Source organism: Rattus rattus, chromosome X, assembly GCF_011064425.1.
Source record: "Rattus rattus isolate New Zealand chromosome X, Rrattus_CSIRO_v1, whole genome shotgun sequence".
NCBI classification, from domain to species: domain Eukaryota; kingdom Metazoa; phylum Chordata; class Mammalia; order Rodentia; family Muridae; genus Rattus; species Rattus rattus.
In genome coordinates, this window is record NC_046172.1 from 109843382 (window position 1) to 109864380 (window position 20999).

A 20999-nucleotide genomic window follows, 5' to 3' on the forward strand; every position below is an offset into this window, starting at 1 on the left:
GGTTACCTCACTCAGGATGATATTTTCCAGTTCCAACCATTTGCCTATGAATTTCATAAAGGCATTGTTTTTGATAGCTGAGTAATATTCCATTGTGTAGATGTACCACATTTTCTGTATCCATTCCTCTGTTGAAGGGCATCTGGGTTCTTTCCAGCTTCTGGCTATTATAAATAAGGCTGCTATGAACATAGTGGAGTATGTGTCTTTGTTACATGTTAGAACACCTTTTGTGTAAATGCCCAGGAATCAGGTAGTACTATGTACAATTTTCTGAGGAACTCCTGGACTGATTACCAGAGTGGTTGTACCAGTCTGCAATCCCACCATGCAATGGAGGAATGTTCCTCTTTTTCCACATCCTCGCCAGCATTTGCTGTCACCTGAGTTTTTGATCTTAGCCATTCTCACTGGTGTGAGGTGAAATCTCAGGTTTGTTTTCATTTGCATTTCCCTTATGACTAAAGATGTTGAACATTTCTTTAGGTGTTTCTCAGCCATTTGGCATTCCTCAGCTGTGAATTCTTTGTTTAGCTCTGAACCCCATTTTTTAATAGGGTTATTTGTCTCCCTGCAGTCTTAACTTTTTAGTTCTTTGTATATTTTGGATATAAGCCCTTTATCAGTTGTAGGATTGGTAAAGATATTTTCCCAATCTGTTGGTTATAGGGACCTTGTCATGGAGAACAATTCATATTTGATTATTTTATAAAATCACTTTGTCTGTGCTTGGGCCTATTTCTCAAACAGATGCCATGAATTATATAAGCCTTTGGATGCTAAGATGTGTTCTCAAACACAAAAGGAAACACTTTGTCTGACTTGCCCATTACATTTAATTAACACCGAGGATAATAATTGGAAGGCCATTGTGGAAACACTAGATTTTTTTTTTCACATGAATGAGTGAATTATTTTTGTTTCCACTACCTACTTAAGGAACAACCAAATAAACTATTTGTTACATTATTAGTTGGAAAAAGACCAAATAAAACTTTTATCTCAAGATTTTTAAAACACCTTTTAAGAGTTCTCCTGGATTTTAGACTGATTATTTTTTAAGTTTAAGTATATTTAATCGCCAAAACATAGATTCATTTGTAAGAACTTAGCTCAGAGAAAGCTGATCTAGCTTTCTTTTATCTGTCTCTTTCTTTTTTACTTTATTATTGTTGTTATTGTTGCTTTGTGTTTTGTGGGATGGATGCTTTTTTCCCCTCAGCCTGTCTTCTTTAATAAGTAGCTTCATTTGAAAGTATCTTTTTAACTTTGTATAAAATTTCTTTTGTGAATCTGAAAATGCTTCCTTGTATAGTTTATGCTTTTTTTGGTTATATAAACTTTTGTCATTTAAGTTAGCTCCAAGGCATTTTTACAATATTTTAAATGTTAAAGCCATTTTCATAGCAATTTTACATAAGTAATATTCTGTGCTAAACAATTTATAAATACCTTTTCTGGTGCTCAAATCGTTGTAGGTGTCAATCAAACTTTACGATTAAAACATCCTTCCTCGTCCAAAGTAAACAGTGTTAATCCAAAGAAGCCAAAGACTAATGCAAGCATTTCTGAAACAGGCCGTGGCTCAGCATCATCTTTAAACAAGTCTCCTTCCGAGGCTTCTTCCCAGGTTGTACTATCAGGTAAGTATGAAATCTTACATAGGAAAACCTATTAGTTAGAAACAAATTTTAGGAATTATGGTATTTTTAAAAGGTGTTTAAGTTTTCTAAAAGATCAATTTTTATTTATAAAAGTCCTTAATATATTTTAGATATGAATACCTCATCAATTCAGTCTGCAGCCGGAAAACCTTCACTTCGATCTTGTCCAAAGTGCAATGTTAAGTTCAGTCTTTTGGATCCTTTGAAGTGCCACATGAAGGTAAAATCGTTTTGAATTCGAGTTTTGAAAATGAGGAAATATTAAGAACAATACATAGTAAATATTTGTCTATATATTTAAATAATAAAGCTTCTTTTATTGTCATTTTCATATGAGTAAAAATTAAATTTCATAATGATTATACAAAATTTAAATTCATCCTAGCCAAGAAATTATAAAACTTAAGTTCGTCATGTAAACACCATCATATGTGTTTTATTTTATTGGCTAAAGGTATGCCATTCTTTATACCTCTCATAAAGCAAGGATTTTATTAGTCTTTCATAAAACTTAAAATTTCCTTATTTTAATTTTTCCATGGTGTCATAGTCACTTCATATTTCTCAATAGAAATCTTAGTTTTATGTCTTAATTTTCCACAATTTCCTAATGGAGAATTATCAAATGATAGTTTTAACTCAATCCAGAAAAGGATAGGATTATAAATGAATTCTAGTTTTATATTGGTATTTCAAGCTCCTGAACTTGGATTTTTAGATAAATTTGAAGCTACTAAAAATTATGGGATTTAGAGGGATTTTTAGTTAAAATATGTTACTTATTAATAAAATAATAAAACAGTATTCTATGGTATCTTTGTAAGATAGTCCATCGTATCTTTGCCTGCCCCATGTAAATGGCAGCGAGGAAGGAGGCAAGAAAAAGAGTAAAATACATAAAGTATACATGGTATGTGGACAGAAGGATCTGGAGAGTGCAAAGAATCATCTTGGGAAAAGATTCTGCACACTGTTCCCAAAACAGATTTTTATTTAATCCTGGAGAAAAGTAGAGGGGTGAGGATGAGTGCTCAAAATTTCAAATACAGGTTATCTATTCTGGTACTGGACATTAGTCTATCCACCTTCCTGACTGTGTGAGAACAATGAGTCCAGTACTACACCACCAATACTGTCTTTGATATTTGACAATTCCATTTTGTATTCTCTTTAGGATATAGTTCTCTTCCTCTCTCTCCCTCTGTCTCTTTCTCTCCCTCCCCTTTCCCCTCTCTCATATAACTTCACTAGCATTTTAAATAAAGTATCGTTTGCCCTTTTTTTGGCCAAATTTCATTTATTTATTCATTATCCTTTATGAATAAGTGTGGATGTGTGTGTGTGTGTGTGTGTGTGTGTGTGTGTGTGTGTACATTTGTACATTTGATTCTTTTTTTTTTTCGGAGCTGGGGACCGAACCCAGGGCCTTGTGCTTCCTAGGCAAGCGCTCTACCACTGAGCTAAATCCCCAACCCCCATTTGTACGTTTGAAAAGTGTGTGTTTCCCACTGTATGTGTGTGGAGATCATAGGACAACCTCAGGTGTCAGCCTTTGCCTTCCACTTTGCTTGAGATGGAATTTCTTTGCTGTTTGTGGCTGTTATGCCAAATTCTCTTGTCTCTGCCTCTCATCTCTTTGTAGAAGCACAAGGACTATAGACAAGTACTACCATGCCTGGCCTTCCTGGGTTCTCAGGATTCAAAGTCAGGTCCTCACCTGTGTACAGAAAATGCTTTGTCTACTGAAGCATTTCCCCAGCCCTTGTAATCCTTCTTTTCCTGTTTATGTATGAAGCCTAATTATCTTTTTCTAACAAGATTTCTTTAATGTATGTACACCTGTTCGTTTTGTATGTGTTGTTAAAAGAAATGTCTTCTCAGCTCCTTTGCCTTTATTTATTTAACAAATATTTATTGGAAAATTTAAACATTTTGAACTAATGAAAGACAAAGGACATTACTATAAAACTAACGGTGAAAGTCAGTAGAAATGACTGAATGTGTGGAAATGTGGGAATATAGGATACTTTCTTTTCAGTAGGGTTACAAATCAGCAAAAGAAACAGATATGGAAAAAAAAGGTTGAACTGTGATTCCTAATAAAACATACCAGTTTATTAGCCATGGTTTCCTAAAGAACAGGCATGATATATGGGAAAATATATATTAAATTAATGATGATAATACACACACACACACACACACACACACACACACACACACACACACAGGGGATTTGTTAAAGTGGCTTATGAGTGGTCCTGGCTCTTCCCTGAGGAAAAGGTCAAGGATCCAGAAGTTGTTCAATCCTCTAAACCGAAGGTCTCCTCAGTTCCAGTCTGGTGCTGGAATCCCAAGTCTAGAGTGTTGCACTTTTGCAGTTCACATTGGAATCCCAAAGAACTGTGTTCTAACACCAGGGAAGGAAAGACTCGGGAACAGAATAGATGAATTTGTCAGTGACGGTGAAGGGAAGCAGGCAAACAGCCAAAAGCTTCACCTAGTTTCTTTATGTGGGTTGCCAATAGATGCCGCTGAGATTTAGGGTGAGTCTCCCACGTCAAAGAATTCAATCAAGAAAAATCCCTCATGGGTGTGCCTAGCTGCTTAGGTTTTAGGTAATTTCATAAGTAGTCAACTTGACAACCAAGATTAGCCATCGCAGTCAGTAGTATAAATTCTTTCATAAATGGCCAGATACCAATGCAATCAACTGTGACTTTAGGTTCGGAATACAGCACAGATAACATTTACTGAGATTTAATTACATGGTAATCTTCTTCTGAAAGTATTTTTCCCTGCTCAAGCATAAATACCTTTCTATTTTCCTACCATCTCTATATGTTTTAAATTATTTTAGGATATATTTAATGTTACTGAGGTGCTACTGAATTATAAGAATTCTCACAGTTGTTTTCTCTAAGACTTTAAAGTTTATATATTTGACAATTATAATTCTATGATTTACAAATATTTTCTCCCATTTTATTTTTGTTCTCCAGTTATTATTTTAAAGATTTACTTGTTTTTGTTTTATGTATTTGGGTGCTTTGTTTACATGTATGTCTGCATCATTTGCATACCTGGTGTTCCTGGAGGCTAGAATAGGCCTTGGCTGCCCTGAAACTACAGTCCCAAACAGTTGGGACGATATGGGTGCTCACAATTGAACCCTGGCTTCTCTGAAAGAATGGTCAGTGCTCTTAACTGCTGAGCCACCTCTCTAGTCTGCTCTAGTTATTCTTAAAGACTCATCCCAGAGAAATTCTACCACTGAAAATTATGTACAATAAAAAATTAATTTTCATTGAATAAAATTTATATGTGGAAAGTATTCTACATTAGAATCAGTTTAAATGAGATTTTGACTTTTTTCAAGGTAAATATCTCACATGAAATGTTTAAGTTTTACAGATAGACTACACTGAGAGTTTAAGAATATAACTGATAACTCTTTGTGGGTCACACGTTATCTAGTTCCTTGTGTTAGGAGAACACCATATCAACTGTGTTCAAAATCTAGTTTCAATTATGCTTTACTCAAGTATTAGTATGTCATTAGATATGATATTAGATAGTTTTCGTATGATTTTAGGCACTGGGCTAGAGAGATAGCTCAGTAGTTAGGAACACTGGCTGCCCTTCCGGAGACCCTGAGTTCAATTTCCAGCAACCACATGGTGGCTCACAACCATCTATAGTGAAATCTTGGGCCCTCTTCTGGCTGGCAGGTATACATGAAGATACTCATTAAATAAAAAACTTTTTAAATATCGGTAATTAGGATTCATACATAATGATGTATGTAACTTTTAAGTTGTATGTTGACATTAGTATGAAATGTATAGTTATGGGCCAAAAAGCAATTGCTTAAATCTTAGTCCAAAAAGAACTTAAAGACTTAAAGTTTTTCATTTGCTTTGGAAGTTATTTCTTTCCTTAAAATGCTGGTGTTTATGGTTGGGATTTTTTTGCATAAAGAAGGAAGCCAGTGTTTTGGTGGGTATCTTTTCATATTGCTAAGCATAGATTTTTATAAGAGGTACAAATAAAACATGCTATTTCTCCTTTTTCAGCGTTGCTGCCCAGACATGATAAATAAGTTTCTGGAAACTCTCAAATCAGAAAATTCAAAGGCTGTAAGCAGAGCTATCATTGGCTCAGATAAAGAAAAACTGATCATGCTAGTTAGTGACTTTTATTATGGAAGACATGAAGGAGCTATTGAGGAAGACCAGAAGGCTCCCACAACTTTTAAATGCTTCAGTTGCACAAAAGTTCTTAAAAATAATATTAGGTATGTAAATACTGATTTCTATTTGTTTGAAAAGAAACAAAAACTTACACCTGGATCTTTTAATATAAATATTGTAATTTTTGTCATCCTAAGTAATTCATTGTAATACTTGTGCTAGGAAGCTCTTTCTTGTGCTGGATGTCTTTATTTTCTCTTCCATTTTTGTAGTTTGATATCTGAATCTACCCGGTTATAATTTTTTCAGATAGCTTAAAAAACAGGAGAAATTCATGGTGTACACATGTCTGCTTTGGTTTTTGTACAGTTGAAATATTTTAAACACAGATATAATTCCCAATGAAGTCCTAAAGATTTCTTTTTGTGAGACAGGGTCTCTCTATATATGGAAACTCACTATGTAGGCTAGGGTGGTCTTAAACTCAGAGATGTGCCTGTTTCTGCCTCCTTAGTTCTTGTATTAAAGGCATATGCTACCATGCCTGCTTAAAACTCTAAAACTTATAAGTTTTGTCTTAAAATTTAAGAACATGGATTTTATTATCAAAATTACATGGCCTGTTGAATATTTATCAACATTTGTAAAACAAGTAACAAAACAACTGATTTTTCATTGCTTTTGTTGCCTGATATTTGTGGTAGGTGACAGTTTTCACAATGTGTGTATATGATATCTTTCTCAATATTTATTGTTAATACTACTTCCAGGATTTTTCTATAGAAAAAACATTTTTTCTGTTTTGAAACAGGGTTTCTCTGTGTGGCCCTGGCTGTCCTCGAACTCAATTTGTAGACCAGACTGGCCTCAAACTCTAGAAATCCACCTGCCTCTGCCTCCTGAGTCCTGGGACTAATGACATGTGACACCATGCCCTGATGAAAAAGAAACAACTTTTTGATACAGGGTCTTTCTATTTTGTAACTCTGGCTATCCTAGAATTCATTATGTAAGCCAGTTAGTTCTCAGAGCTTGCCTCGAATTCACAGAGATCCACCTCTCTCTGCCTCCCAAGTGCGAAAGTAAAGGAGTATGCTACTGTTCCTAGCTTAGAGAAAAAAAAAACTGAGACAGGGTTTCACTGTACCTCTGACTGTCCTGGAACTCACTCTGTAGACTAATAGGCTGACCTCAAAATCATACAGAGCTGCCTTCCTCTGCTTAAATCCTAGGTATGAGCTATGATGCCCTACTAGGGTTTTTTCTTTTATAAGTATAACTTAGTAGATTGCTCTAAGCCTGGTCTTTTATACATTCTTTCATGTAAGATTTGGGTTATGAGCTCTCTCAAACACAAACTCCAAGAAGATCTTCACATTGCTTGTAGGCAGAATAGACACTACACTACACAGTACAGCTTTGGGAAAACTAAAAATCAAAGTACAGGATAGTAGCCTTTTTCTTGTCTTTATTGTTTAAGAATTTCATATATGCATATGATGCATTTTGATCAAATCCACCATCCATTTCTTCAGCCTCAATACTACCCCTATTCCCCTACTCCCACTTTTCCCTCCCAAGGCATTGCTATGTTTTTTCTTTAACCCGCTGGGTCCACCTAGTGCTGCTTGGTGTAGGGTGTGAGGCATAGGTATATGGCCATCCACGGGAGCATGAGCCTGCCTTTCAGGGACCACATTTCTGAAAGAAATTGGCTCCTGTTAATAGTTCCCCAACTAGGAATGGGACTTTATGAACCCCTTTCCTACCCATACTGAGATTTTGGCTGGCTTAATCTTACGCAGGCCTTGTGCCTTCACTCACAAGTACTGTGACTCCATGTGTGTAACAGTGCTATTTTCCCAACATTTATAATAAAAATGTTAAATATTCAACAACGGTTTTGAAAAAGTTTTACCATGAACATCTATTTACCAATTTGATTTTACCATTCACATTGTACTGTAGAAGTCAAATAAGTAGTAGGTTTGTGTTCCTTATACTTTATGATATGTAGCCTAAAGGTAATTTTGCATGATACTTCTGATTTACCTGCACTGTATATTATCATGTGTCTTAGTTTGGGTTTCTATTGCTGTGATGAAACACCTTGACCAAAAAGCAACTGATGGAGGAAATTGTTTATTTCACTCACTCACAGTTCCATCATCATCAAAGGCAGTGAGGGCAGGAACTCAAACAGGGCTGGAACCTGGAGGCAGGAGCTGGTGCAGAGGCCATGAAAGGATGCTGCTTACTGGCTTGATCCCTGTGACCAGATCAACCTGCTCTCTTATAGCACCTAGGACTACCAGCCCAGGGTTGGCCCTACCCAGAATGGACTGGGCTCTCTTTCCTTTATGAATCACTAATTTAAAAAGTGGCCAGCAGGCTTGCCCACAGTCAGTCTTACAGAGACATTTTCTTGATCGAGGTACTCTCCACTTTGATGACTCTAGCGTGTATCAAATAGACATAAAAGTTAAGTGCACTTGTGGAGTGATGAGATGCTCAAAGCCTTTTAGATTTCAGAGCATTTCAGATCAGAGTTTAACAGATACTCAATTTACAACATGCTTATTTCTCCATAGAACCATGTGATATTTGAATACTTCCAAAGTTAATTGTAGACTTCTACCAAAACCAAAGGAGTAAAGAAGATACTGGACTTCAAGCATCGAGGTGCATGGCAGTAATCCCAGTACTTGGGATGGTAAAAACAGGATTGTGAAAACATCCTGGGCTACCTAGAGACCCTCTCTCCAAAAAAGTAGATATTATAGATCGTAATTATAACCAGCTATAGCTCACAGTTCTTTATAAAGCCTATAATTTTAAAGGCTATAATCCCATCACTCTGGAGGTGGAAGTAGGAGGATCAGAAGTTCAAGAGAGACCTTGGCTATGTAATGAGTTCAAGGTCAGCTTAGGTTATGTGAGACTGTCTCAATAGAAATAAGGTGTGCTTTGGTGATGATGTTAAAAGAGATGATGTCCGAACCCTTCGCAGTTTCTTCTTTACACTGATAATTTATGGTACGATGGTTTTCTATAGAGACTCATAATGAATTATTGTAAATAGCCAACCTAATATTACAATTGCTTTTCGTGGCTGTTCTTTCTCTTCCCTCCCAACGTAGCCTCCCCAGTTCTGATAGGACAGATGGGAGCCACCATACCAGCAAAAGCATTTCAATTCATTGAGTTTTTACTTTGAAATTCAGTTTGCTAAGGCTTCGAAACAGTTATACACATTTGTATCATAAGGTCTCCCATGAAACGTTAGTATTCCCTCTTACTGAATCCTTTTTTAGGGAAGCTGAGATAACAGGATGTAAAACTGACTGAGTGGGTGGTGTTGCAGAGGTTAACACTCTGCAAGGAAAATATTTTCTGTATTACAGTTTTTAACATTGTGATAGACTTACTTGGTGATAGAATCTGCTGTGTTTCCTAGACTAACTGTAAGTTCATAACCTCAAATGAATCCTGCCTTCTCAACCTCCGAGTAATTAGTTCTACAGATACATGATACCCTGCCCAGCTAAAGTATTGTCTTTGTTAATATCGTGTTGCTCTGTAAGAATACCATGACCAAGGCAACTAATCAAATAAAACATTTAATTTGGGGTCCATGGCCAACGTGGCAGGGAGCATGGCAGTGGACAGGCAAGCATACAGCAATAGCCGACAGCTTACATTTTGAGAGCTCGTAAGGCACAGAGAGAGGCAGAAAGTTAACTGGGAAAAGCAAGGGCTTTTGAAACCTCAAAGCCCACCCCCAGTGACACACCTCCTCCCCCAAAACTACAACTTATCTAATCCAAACAGGCATGCTGATATATAACCTATGGGGGCTGATCTCATTTCAATCACACTACTAGTGTACACTTTTCTAGATGACATTAAAGCCTTATAGGCGATGTTTTAAATATCAGTCATGTACAGTTTTTAGGATCCAGTAATGATGTGTGAATCTTTGGTTGTTAGACATTTTGCATCTGTTTTATTATCATTTATAGGTTCATGAACCACATGAAACACCACTTGGAATTTGAAAAACAGAACAATGAGACCTGGGAAAGCCATACTACATGCCAACACTGTTATCGGCAGTATCCCAACCCTTTCCAGCTACAATGCCACATTGAGAGTACACATACTCCTCACGATTTTTCTAGTAAGTGACGAGTTTACATAATTTAATTATCTGAGTATGAGGGAATAATAAGGATTAAGTTTATAGAGGATTTTTCAATTGTAAAACCAATGCCTTTAATTTATACTTAATATAAAAACTAACAATGGTTGTAGTTAGCACAGGCTAGGAACTATGTAGCTCTACAACCTAGGTACATCCGCAGTTCCTCCAAACAGTATTACAGTCAATAGTGATAAGATTGCTAGAATCGCCTATTCTAGTAGTGTTACTGTATTATTTAATGCTGTGATTATACAAAATGAATCCTGTTTTCATAAGCATGTGAAAAATGCTGTAATGTGATTTTTCTCCCTTTCAGCTATTTGCAAAATCTGTGAATTGTCATTTGAAACAGAGCATCTGCTTTTACAACATATGAAGGACACTCATAAACCTGGTGAAATGCCATATATTTGCCAGGTATGCACACGTTTATTACATACTTGGCTGTCTGTTCAATATGTCTGCAGTCCATGAAATAGTATTGTTTCTTCTGATTTCTTAAGCATATCAGTAAAATGTGTTAGTATTACTCAAATTGAAAAGCCCTTGTTCTCGGTGACTTCCACTTGGCTGAATTCATGCATTGTGTGGGTGTAGTGAGCTAGATTTGGCCTTCCTAGCCATGGTTCTCTGACTTTTGTAACAGACATTTGTCCTGCTGGAGAAAGACAAACATGGCCTTGCTTATCTTACAGCGAAGATTATACACATGTCAAGGAAATAGGAAGTACTAGAGAACCTAACTAAATATATTTTGACAAGTGTTTTTCCAGAGTTTGAAGTGACTCCCAGTATAAAGAAAACAACATAAAGATAAACTGTCTCTGGCTTAGCCTTTAAAAATCAGAGTGCTGACCCTGGGCTCCAACCTCATAGGTAGCAATGAATGGCCTAGTAAGAGCACCAGTGGAAGGGGAAGCCCTGGGTCCTGCTAAGACTGAACTCCCAGTGAACTAGATTGTTGCGGGGAGGGCGGCAAGGGGGGGAGGATGGGGAGGGGAACACCCATAAAGAAGGGGAGGGGGAGGGATTAGGGGGATGTTTGCCCGGAAACCGGGAAAGGGAATAACACTCGAAATGTAAATAAGAAATACTCAAGTTAATAAAGATGGGGAGAAAAATCTGAGTGCTTGAAAGTGTATGTCATGGTAGATCAGAAAAGAGGAATAAAGGTTGGCTATGGTTTGAAATAGCTCTAGTGCAGGATGTTTTTCTAAACCAATGATATATCACAACGAAGTTGATATAAATTATATGCAAGTTATAAAATTTTGTGTTGAACTTAACTTTATTTATATTTCTAGGTTTGCCAGTTTAGGTCATCGATATTTTCTGATGTAGAGACTCACTTTAGATCATCTCACGAAAACACTAAGAACTTGCTATGTCCATTCTGCCTCAAAGTTAGTAGAATGGCAACCCCTTATATGAATCACTACATGAGACATCAGGTGAGGCCTACTTTATTTCTTCACATCGTCTTATCGAAAAGACATAGGTACTTAGAACAGTAATTAAATTTATGCCAGACAGAAAGCAAACGTGTTCAAAATGTCATGATTAATTTACGATTTATGCTGACTTGTAAAACATCTCCTCTTTTCCCCTGCTTTCAGATAATACTGAGGTCCATAACCAGTGAACTTTCTGAAAGGTATCCCTAGACATAGGAACCACAGAGTAGAGCGAAAGGGAGTAAATCAGTGGGGTTTGTAGGCTGCATATTTTGGTATCCAAGATGAGTAGAAACTGTGATCTTGTAGGTAATTTTGAAGAGCAGAGGAAAGCATTTGCAGTGAGGAAGCTAAGAATTTTGCTTTTCTCTCTCTTCCAATATCCTTTCCTCTTCCCAGTCTGTTGTTATTGTTGTGAGACTACACGTATTTGTGATGAGTTCCCCAGGGTGGTTTCTCACAGTGCTGCGAAGAGGCAACAGCTGTGACCCTTATTACCACATTTGTAAACCGTATTTAGATTATGACTTGCTTCCCATGTGAATTTTGCCAGTTCTATATAATTTCTAAGATGCCAGTACCAGTGCTTATGTTTTTCTTGAGGTCTGATTTTGAGTTCACCTAGTCTTTTTCTGAAACCGTTAGCCTGGCATTTGGCTGAAAACTTCAGTGAAACTGGAATCCTTTTATTTGCCTGAAAGAGCATTGAACAGGATTTACTGGACATGTAATAAACTTTGCGTTCCCACTGATTAGCTCACTGTATCTTCTTCTTATCAGTTGTATTGTCATTGCCAATGTCCTCAGCCCTGCTGCTAAACATGACGTCGGTTCAGTCATTAGGTAATAAAATTAACTTCTTGGTAACTAGGGAAGAAAACTTTTCACTCTTAAAAACTCTGACAAAAATCAATCTGTGTGCCTGCCTTCATTTTTTCTTTCTCTTTCCTTCCCCCTCTCACCCCCTCTGTTAACAGGAACTCACTATGTAGCCCTGGCTGGCCTGGAACTCTCTATACAGACCCTGCTGGTCTCAAATTCACAGAGATCCACCTTCTTCTGACTCTGTGTCCCAAACACTAGCATTGAAGACAGTGGCTTCCATACCCAGCAACAAAATCTAGTAAAGGACTTCCCTAAGACAATTCTCCTTTCAAATACTTTCTGATAAAAGGAATGACTGGACTTTTAGAATTCAGAGTTAAAACAATTTTTTAAGACAGGGTCCCTATATGTTGTCCTGGCTGTCCTGGAACTTAGTATGTAAACCAGGCTGGCCTTGAATTCACAGAGATCCTTCCACTTCAGCTGTCTAATTGCTTGGATTAAAGTCATATGCCACATGACTAGTCTAAATTTTTTGTTTGTGCTCATAAACAGGAAATAATAGAAATTTTTTTATTTTATTAAACTGGGTTGCATAAAGTTATTTTCATGCAAGTCTATAATGTGCTTTGAACATCTCTCTCCATTGCCCACTACCTTCCTCTTTCATATCTGTACCCTACTATTAGTTGGACCCTCTGTTTCCCCAGACAGTTTCCGTTCTATTTTCAGTGATTAATTTGGGGTGAATTAATGACCACTCCATTCTAAGAGAATGCTTAGACGTTGGTGCCTGGTATCCTCCAGAATCTACCCAGTGTGCCTTTATCCTTAATCTTTTCCTTCCTTTATGTCACTGTAATACACGAAACTGTGAGTATAGCAGCTTCTGAATCTCCGAAGTAACTCTACTGAATCAACAAACCTGAGAGTATCCATGGAGATCATGGGCACACCGTGAGTAGTCTCTTAGTCTATACAGGCAGCTATCTATAACACACTGTCATAAGCCAAATGGCTCAAACAATAAATATTTATGTATCACAGTTCAAGAGACTGAAAAGTCTGATTTCAAGGCACCAAAATTCTGTCTGGCAAAGGCAAAGAACCCTCTCATTTATAAGGACACTATCCCACTTATAAGGGTTTTGCCTTCATGGTCTAATTACCGTCCAAATACTGTCTCCCAATGCTATTACATTGGAGCTCAGGATTTCAACACAAGAATTCATGTAAGCCTCTGAGACTCAGAAACTGCTCTACTCACGGCTCCATTCATTAAGTTTAGAATACCTAAGACATAGACATTCAGCAGGAAAGAGGAAAAAAATCTTTTGATAAGGCTTATCATGTATTTCTCAAGTATTGTCAGTTTGAGTCATTATTTACCAAAGACCAAAAATCCAGAGCTGAGCAGTTTTAGTCTTGTACTGGAACTTACCTTATTAATAATTATTGAACTTAGAGTTAGCCAGTGCTGTCCATTATTTTAACAGACATCCTATGAAATGAGTATGTGATTATCTCTATTTTATAGAAGGGAAAACAAAACTTTATATACAATAAATTGACCAATATCAGATTCTTCAACAAATGATGGCCAAAATTGATTCAGAGCTCAAACTTACCAGGGACTCAAAATCCACAATGGTAGGTTAAAAAAGGCAGGAATTCCACATAGTTAATATTACTCTTGAAAACCCTTCAAATCCATCAAACTGTATTATATGCTTGTCAAAAATTTTAGTACAGGGAAGTTTTTGTGCTCTGTTTTGTCTTTTGTTTGTTTCTTTGTTTGTTAACCTTTGGAACAAATCACTCTTTCTTTGGTATCACATCATGTTATTTCTCTGTCTTCCTCAACCTTAGTACCTTGCAACATACATACATACATACATACATACATACATACATACATACACACACACATACATACATAATAAAGATGTACAAAATTTAATTTAGTTAATTTGAATATTAGATTAATATCTCCAGCCCAGGCCCCTGGGAAAATGTTCTCTTAATGGAATAGCAGACATTTTAAACTCGTTGGATTGTGCTCAGTGCTGACATGTATTCTTCCACTCTTGGTACCTGTCTTAACTGGGATTTCTGTTGCTATGAAGAGAAACCATGACCAAGGCAACATTTAACTGGGGATACCTTACAGGTTCAGAGGTTCACTCCATTATCATCAAGGCAGGAAGCATGGTGCTGGAGGAGCTGAAAGTTTAATATCTTGTTCCAAAGGCAAACAGGAGATGACTGGCTTCTAGGCAGCTAGAATGAGGGTCTCAAAGTCCACCCCCAGAGTAATAAACTTCCTTCAATAAGGCCATACCTCTTAATAGTGCCACTCCCTGAGCCAAGCATATTCAAGCCACCATAAATAGGTTCTCCTTTTTTATGAGTTGATCAAAGAGGGCCTCTCCATAGGGTATAAGGCAATATGTATTATGGCCATCAGAAAGAGAATATTCCAAACAGTAGGAACATTTTAAGTGGGTTAGATAGTGAGGTGAGCATATACTTGGGATGTTAGAGGAATAGCAAGGGTGTTAGTGTGACTGCAGCACAGGAAAGAAGCAATAGGAAAAGTAGTGACTGAGGTTGTGGTAATGGAAGGCAAACCAGATTAAGTAGGCCTTGTAAGTCAGAATCAGAATTCCTGAGTGTTCGTGGGAAGCAAGTAAAAAATGCAAAATGTTTTTAAGGTCTCCCTGACAGCTTTGGAAAGGATCATAGTAGTAGATAAAGGAGAGAAACAGGAGCCTGTTTCAAAGCCCATGGGTGGCTTTAAACTAGTATGGATGGTAGCAGTGATTAGAGGTAATGAAAACACAAAGATAAATTCTTTAAATTTATGAGCATCATATAGCTCATATTAACGTGTAAGAAAGAGGAGAGTAAAGAGTAACCAAGTCTGTTTTGTTATGAGATTCTAAAGGAAGGGAATTTCCATATACTGAGATATTGTAAAAATATGGAACAAGTAGGTTTTTAAATGTATAATAAGATTTTGAAATTTTAATATTATTTCACCCCTTTTCCTCTCTCCAACACCTCCCATATACCCTCCCTTCTTACTGTCTCTCAACTTCATAGCCTCTTTTTCTTTACTTGTTACATACACCAAACATACACAGACACATGTGCACCTCTATAGATAACCTGCTCAGTCCGTGTAACGTTACCTGTATGTATATGATCTCAGGACTGACCAGGTGGTATTGGATAAGCAATCAGAGCCCTTTTGTGATACTTTTACAGGGAAGCATGTAGTGTAGTGCTCTGTTCCATTCTGGACAGGAAAGAAAGTGAAATATTACCAAGGATCTGTGGTTGTACTGTGACATGTAAGCTTCAGGTTCCTATTATTCATGACATCAACGAATATTATTAGGGCAAAATAGTACAGTATTATATAAAACAGAAACATTACCTTTATTATGTATGTCACTTTGAACATCATGAAGAAATTATATTTATCATTTGCCTGCTGTGCATAGAAATTGTACTAAATTGCTGTGTACACTACTTTGTTTTGAATTTTTTCCTTGATGATTATATATGTTTATAAAAAGAAGCAATTATATATGTGGACATACAAAGATTTATAGAAGTAATAATTTACACTTATTGTGCACAAATCATATATATATAATATGTGTGAATCAATAGAATATATAAATACTTTCCAATTAACAGATAGAAAGACAGTAAATGGTGCAAACAAGTGACTTGGTTTTCTGAGTTCTGTTTTGGCGTATCAGCAAGAAATGAGAATATGGCTGAGGACTTAGTCAAAGTTGATAAACAGTAAATTGGAAAGGTTCTTTTTTATGTGTCCCTTATCGTAGCTCAGCCCACCAACATCATGCTATGTGTCTGTAATTTAGACCCACGAAAAGTAAAATAACAAAATTTACCTTCTTAGTTGCACTTCTTAAATTTAAAGCACTCACTGCCCACTTGTAAGTGGTAGGTTTCACAATGGATATTAATGCAACTATATAGAACATTCTATTGGACAGATCTGCCATTTAAATCTATAACCTTCTTAAGAGTTTCTAATTAGGTTTTTATGTTTGTTTTTTTGGGGTTTTTTGTAGTTTTCTGTTTGCAAGTTTCTTTGATTATTTGTTTTGAAATAGGATCTTATCATGCAGCTCCTGAACTTGCCTTTAACTGTAGACCAGGCTGGCTCAAACTGAGAGGTTCTGCCTCTTAACTTGCCTCAGGCTTGGGTTAAGGCATGTGCAGCCATGCCCACCTAGTTTTTTGTTTTGTTTTCGTGTTAAGTTGTTTTCAACCTGTTAAACAATGAAGATATCAAAAGTAAAAACATTTACTTTTCTGAGGATAAAAAAATAAAATGTAATTTGTTGTTTGTAATCTAAGTATGCTTGGTAGTTTATCAGGTTATAATCAAAGTTCTTTAAAAGATTGAATAAAGCACTTGCCTAGCTACCTGAAGGGTCATCTCCTCAGTCCTTCAAAAAACAAGTGAGTGAATGAATGACTCAATCCCTTAACTGCGGTAACATAAGGCCCTGCATATGATTCCTAGCACCAAAAATGAAAGGAAGGATATTGGCATTATCCTGTACCGATGTTGGGAGATAGTAAGTGGTAAGAAACTTTAATTTTTTGTTCACTTTACATTTCAATCCTGCTCCCTTCACAAGAAGTGGATGACACCCCTACTTTTCCCTACCTGGCACATCAACTCTGCGGGCTGGCGCTTCTTCACCGCTGAGGGCCAGACAAGGTGGCAGGGTGGGAACATATCCACAGACAGGCCACAACTTTGGGAACCTTCCTGCTCCCAGTTGTTTGGGTCCATGAAGACCAAGCGTCTTCTACATATGCTAGGAGGCTTGGGTCCAGCCTCTGTGTGCTCTTTGGTTGAATGGTTCAGTCTGAGAGCCCCAAGTGTCAACAGTTGATTCTGTTGGTCTTCCTGTGGATTCCTATCCCACCTTTTACTAGGGGCCCTCAATTTGTTTGGCTGTGCGTGTCTGTCTGTCGAGAGTCCCAGCTGCTGGGTGGAGGCTCAGAGGGACAGCCATGCTGAACTCCTGTGTCTGCAAGCATAACAGAGAATCGTCATAGTGTTAGGATTGGTGCACCCATGGGGTGGCTCTCTAGATTGGGTTGGTTATTGTTTGGGACATTTCCTCAGTCTCCTTCCTCATCCCCTGCATTTCTTTATCAAAGCAGGGGTGAATTTTGGAGTCCAAAGTTTTGTGGCTAGGTTGGTGTCCTATCGCTCCACTGGGGTTTCTGCCTGGACCCACGGGAGTAGCCTCTTCCAGGTCCCATATCCCCAGTGCTGTGGGGGGCTCATGGGTTATCCCATAGATTCTTGGGAGCTTCCCCTATCCGAGTCTCTGGCAAGTCATGAAATGGCCCCAGTCCCCTCTCCCTGACTACAGATTTCATTCATTCAATGGCCATCATGCATCTACTCTCTCTCCACACCTGATCCTGAAACCACCCCCATTCTCCTCCCCTATGTTTTCCTAGATTCCCCTCTCCATCTTCTCTTATGACTATTTTGTTTTTCCAAAATTAGGTTTAGAAGCTTCCTCGCCCTGGAAGTCTTGCTTTTTTGTTTAATTTCTTTGGGATCTGTAAGGTGGAGCATGAGTAGCCTGCTTTCTGGCTAATATCTACTTGAAGTGAGTACATCATGTAGCATGCCCTTTGGTGGCTAGGTTACTGCATTCAGGATGATATTCCTCAAGTTCCTATCATTGCCTGAAATTTCAGGATGTCTTTGTTTTTAATAACATAATACCATTCCATTATGTAGCTAGATCATTTTTCTTTATCCATTGTTTCGTGGAGGGACATCTAGGTTAGTTTCCAGTTTCTGGCTATGAATAAAGGCTGCTAGGAACACAGTGGAATGCATGTCTTTGTGGGATGGGGAACCATCTTTTTTTTGTAGTATATACAGGAGTGGTATAGCTGGAATACAGGTAGTATTCCCAGTTTTCTGAGGCCACCAAATTGATATTAAGTAGTTGAATAAGTTTGCGTTCCACCAGCAATGGGGAGTTGCTGCTCCATGTATAACATCTTGCTTCCGTCTCTTAGCGAGTTTTGATGTTAGCCGTTCTGATGGGTGTAAGGTACTGGAGCCTCAGTTTGCTCTGCAATTCCCTGATGACCACGGACTTTTTGAACGCCTTTGGCTGATGCTTATGCATGTTGACCTCCTGTTGAGAATTCTCTGTGTAGCTCTGCACCCCTTTTTTAATTGGGTTATTTGGGTTGTTAGTGTCTAACTTCCTGAGTTCTTTGTAAATTTTGGATATTAGCCCTCTGTCGGATGTAGAGTTGGTGAGGATCCTTTCCCAATCTGTAGGCTGCTGTTTAGTCCTATTGACAGTGTCCTTCGCCTTAGAGATGCATTGCAGTTTCATGAGGTCCCTTTTATCATTGCTTGATCTTAGGGCCTGAGGGCAAGAAGTTGTCTCCTGTACCAATGAGTTCAAGCCTCTTCCCCACTTTCTGTTCTATTAAATTTAGTGTATCCAGTTTTCATTGAGATGTTTGATCCACTTGGACTTTTTTTGTGCAGGGTAATAAATATGAACCTATTTGCATTCTTTTACATGCTGACACCAGTTTTTAAATTACGGAGATAATTTGACAAGAGCAGGTCTCAGTGTTTGAGGCAGGTGGTCGTTAGTGTCTCTAGACCATAGTGGTACATATCTATAATCCTAGCACTTGCACGGCAGAAACAGGAGGATCACAAGAGACCAACAAAGTGTACCACATGCAGATTTTTTTAAGAGCAACTGGGACTATATAGTGAGACTCTTCCTTAGAAAAGAAAAAGAAAATGTATTTTAATATTATTTCTATTTTTTTATAAACAGAAAAAAGGAATTTATCGTTGCCCAAAATGCAGACTACAATTTTTGACCTCCAAGGAGAAAACAGATCATAAGTTAGAACATCGTACATTTATAAAGCCTAAAGAACTAGAAGGATTGCCTCCTGGAACAAAAGTAAGTATTAAACAGGTTGTATTTTAGCATTTGTCTTGTAAGTGCCTGGACTAGGTGAGGTGCTATATGCCTTCACAATAGGCAAAGGCAGGCAGATCTCTGAGTTTGAAGAGAGCCTGATATACGTAGTGAGTTCCAGAACAGCCAGGGCTCGAGGCTTTTGTCTCAAAAAAAAGGAGGGAGGAGGAACTCCTATCTGGTCTTAAAATCTATTAAATATGATGAAAATGTTTTCCTTATTTTTATTAAGAAATAAAATTAAAATTTTATTATTCTTTGTGTGTGTGTGTGTGTGTGTGTGTGTGTGTGTGTGTGTGCAGAACTAAAAGTTAAGGTTTTGTTAACCTAACTATGTCTCTGTGTGTTAAGAACTAAAGTTACGGGGTTGGGGATTTAGCTCAGTGGTAGAGCGCTTGCCTAGCAAGCACAAGGCCCTGGGTTCGGTCCCCAGCTCTGGAAAAAATAAAAAAAGAAACTAAAGTTACGTAGAGAGATGGCTCAGTGGTTAAGGCGTAGATGCTCTTCAGAGGTCCCTGAGTTCAATTCTCAGTAACCATGAGTGGCTCTAACCATCTGGAATGGATCTTTTAGTACCCTCTTCTGGTGTGTCTGAAGACATGGCTGCAAAATTGTACTCATATAAATAAAAATAAATAAAAAGTATTTAAAAAACAAAAAGAAAAGAAATAAAGTTAATGTTATGCTGCTTTTTAACCACGTATATATGTGTGTGTGCATGCACTTGTCCCAGCATGTGCTATATACCTGTATAGGTATACCCAGTGGGGCTACAGGCAGTTGTGACTGCCCCATGATTCTAATTAAACTCTGAAACTTTCTGCAAAAAGCATTGAATGTTCTTAAGGGTGCTGAGCCATCTGTGTTTCGACCAGGTTTTATTATTCTTATACTCCGAAAGGAAAAACTTTTGACTGTTGTTTGAGTTGATTGGCATGTGCTTTGAGATATTCCTTTGTAGTCATTGAAGCTGAATCACTAAGTGGTTTTTGTATTCCGTAAGCTATTTTTTTTTAATATATTACCTGCTAGACTACAAGGCACTTGAGACTGCAAGTCACATTTAATTTATTGTGTTCCAAGCATCCATCATAGTGCTTTGAATCTCATAGGTATATTAAAGTTGATGTTACTGAATCTCCTTACAGAGAAACAGATTCTTTTCCTGGATAATAGTACTGTTTTTAGTTACTAAGCAGACATTTGACTATAAATTTAGTTTTCTGAGTTTGCCATATTTTTTCCTCTGGCTTCTTTATATAAAGTTTACTCGTGAATATGTGGTCCAGCAGATGGACGGATAATCCAAAATCAAGTTATTCCTTTCATATTTGGCTTTTAGTGCATACATTTTTTGTATATCTGCTATTAGAATGACCTAAAATAATATAGGACAATGCTGTAAACATCTAGAGTAAGAAATGCATCCCAATGTAAGTTCTTGTAATCCATTTGTCCCATGTTGTGCCTAGACATACAGAATACTAATGTGAATATTGCAAACCTCCGAAATTTTCATATTGTAATATGACATTAATAATTGTTGTCTTCTTTATACCTTTTAATTTATCCAGTCAGCGATCCAACAAGACAGACAAGTGAGCTAGTATTAC

At 37.4% G+C, this 20999-nt stretch overlaps 1 protein-coding gene across 1 annotated transcript in view; it reads left to right on the plus strand.

Moving 5' to 3' along the window:
* Positions 1–19616, plus strand: part of LOC116888149 (zinc finger protein 280C-like) — a 20945-nt gene extending 1329 nt beyond the window's left edge. The window contains exons 2-8 of the mRNA XM_032889478.1: positions 1422–1643; positions 1775–1884; positions 5741–5961; positions 9880–10037; positions 10378–10478; positions 11366–11512; positions 19237–19616. Coding sequence (XP_032745369.1) covers positions 1422–1643; positions 1775–1884; positions 5741–5961; positions 9880–10037; positions 10378–10478; positions 11366–11512; positions 19237–19395 — 1118 coding nt within the window. The 3' untranslated portion in view covers positions 19396–19616. The remainder of the gene's footprint in view (positions 1–1421; positions 1644–1774; positions 1885–5740; positions 5962–9879; positions 10038–10377; positions 10479–11365; positions 11513–19236) is intronic.
* Positions 19617–20999: the final 1383 nt, after the last annotated feature.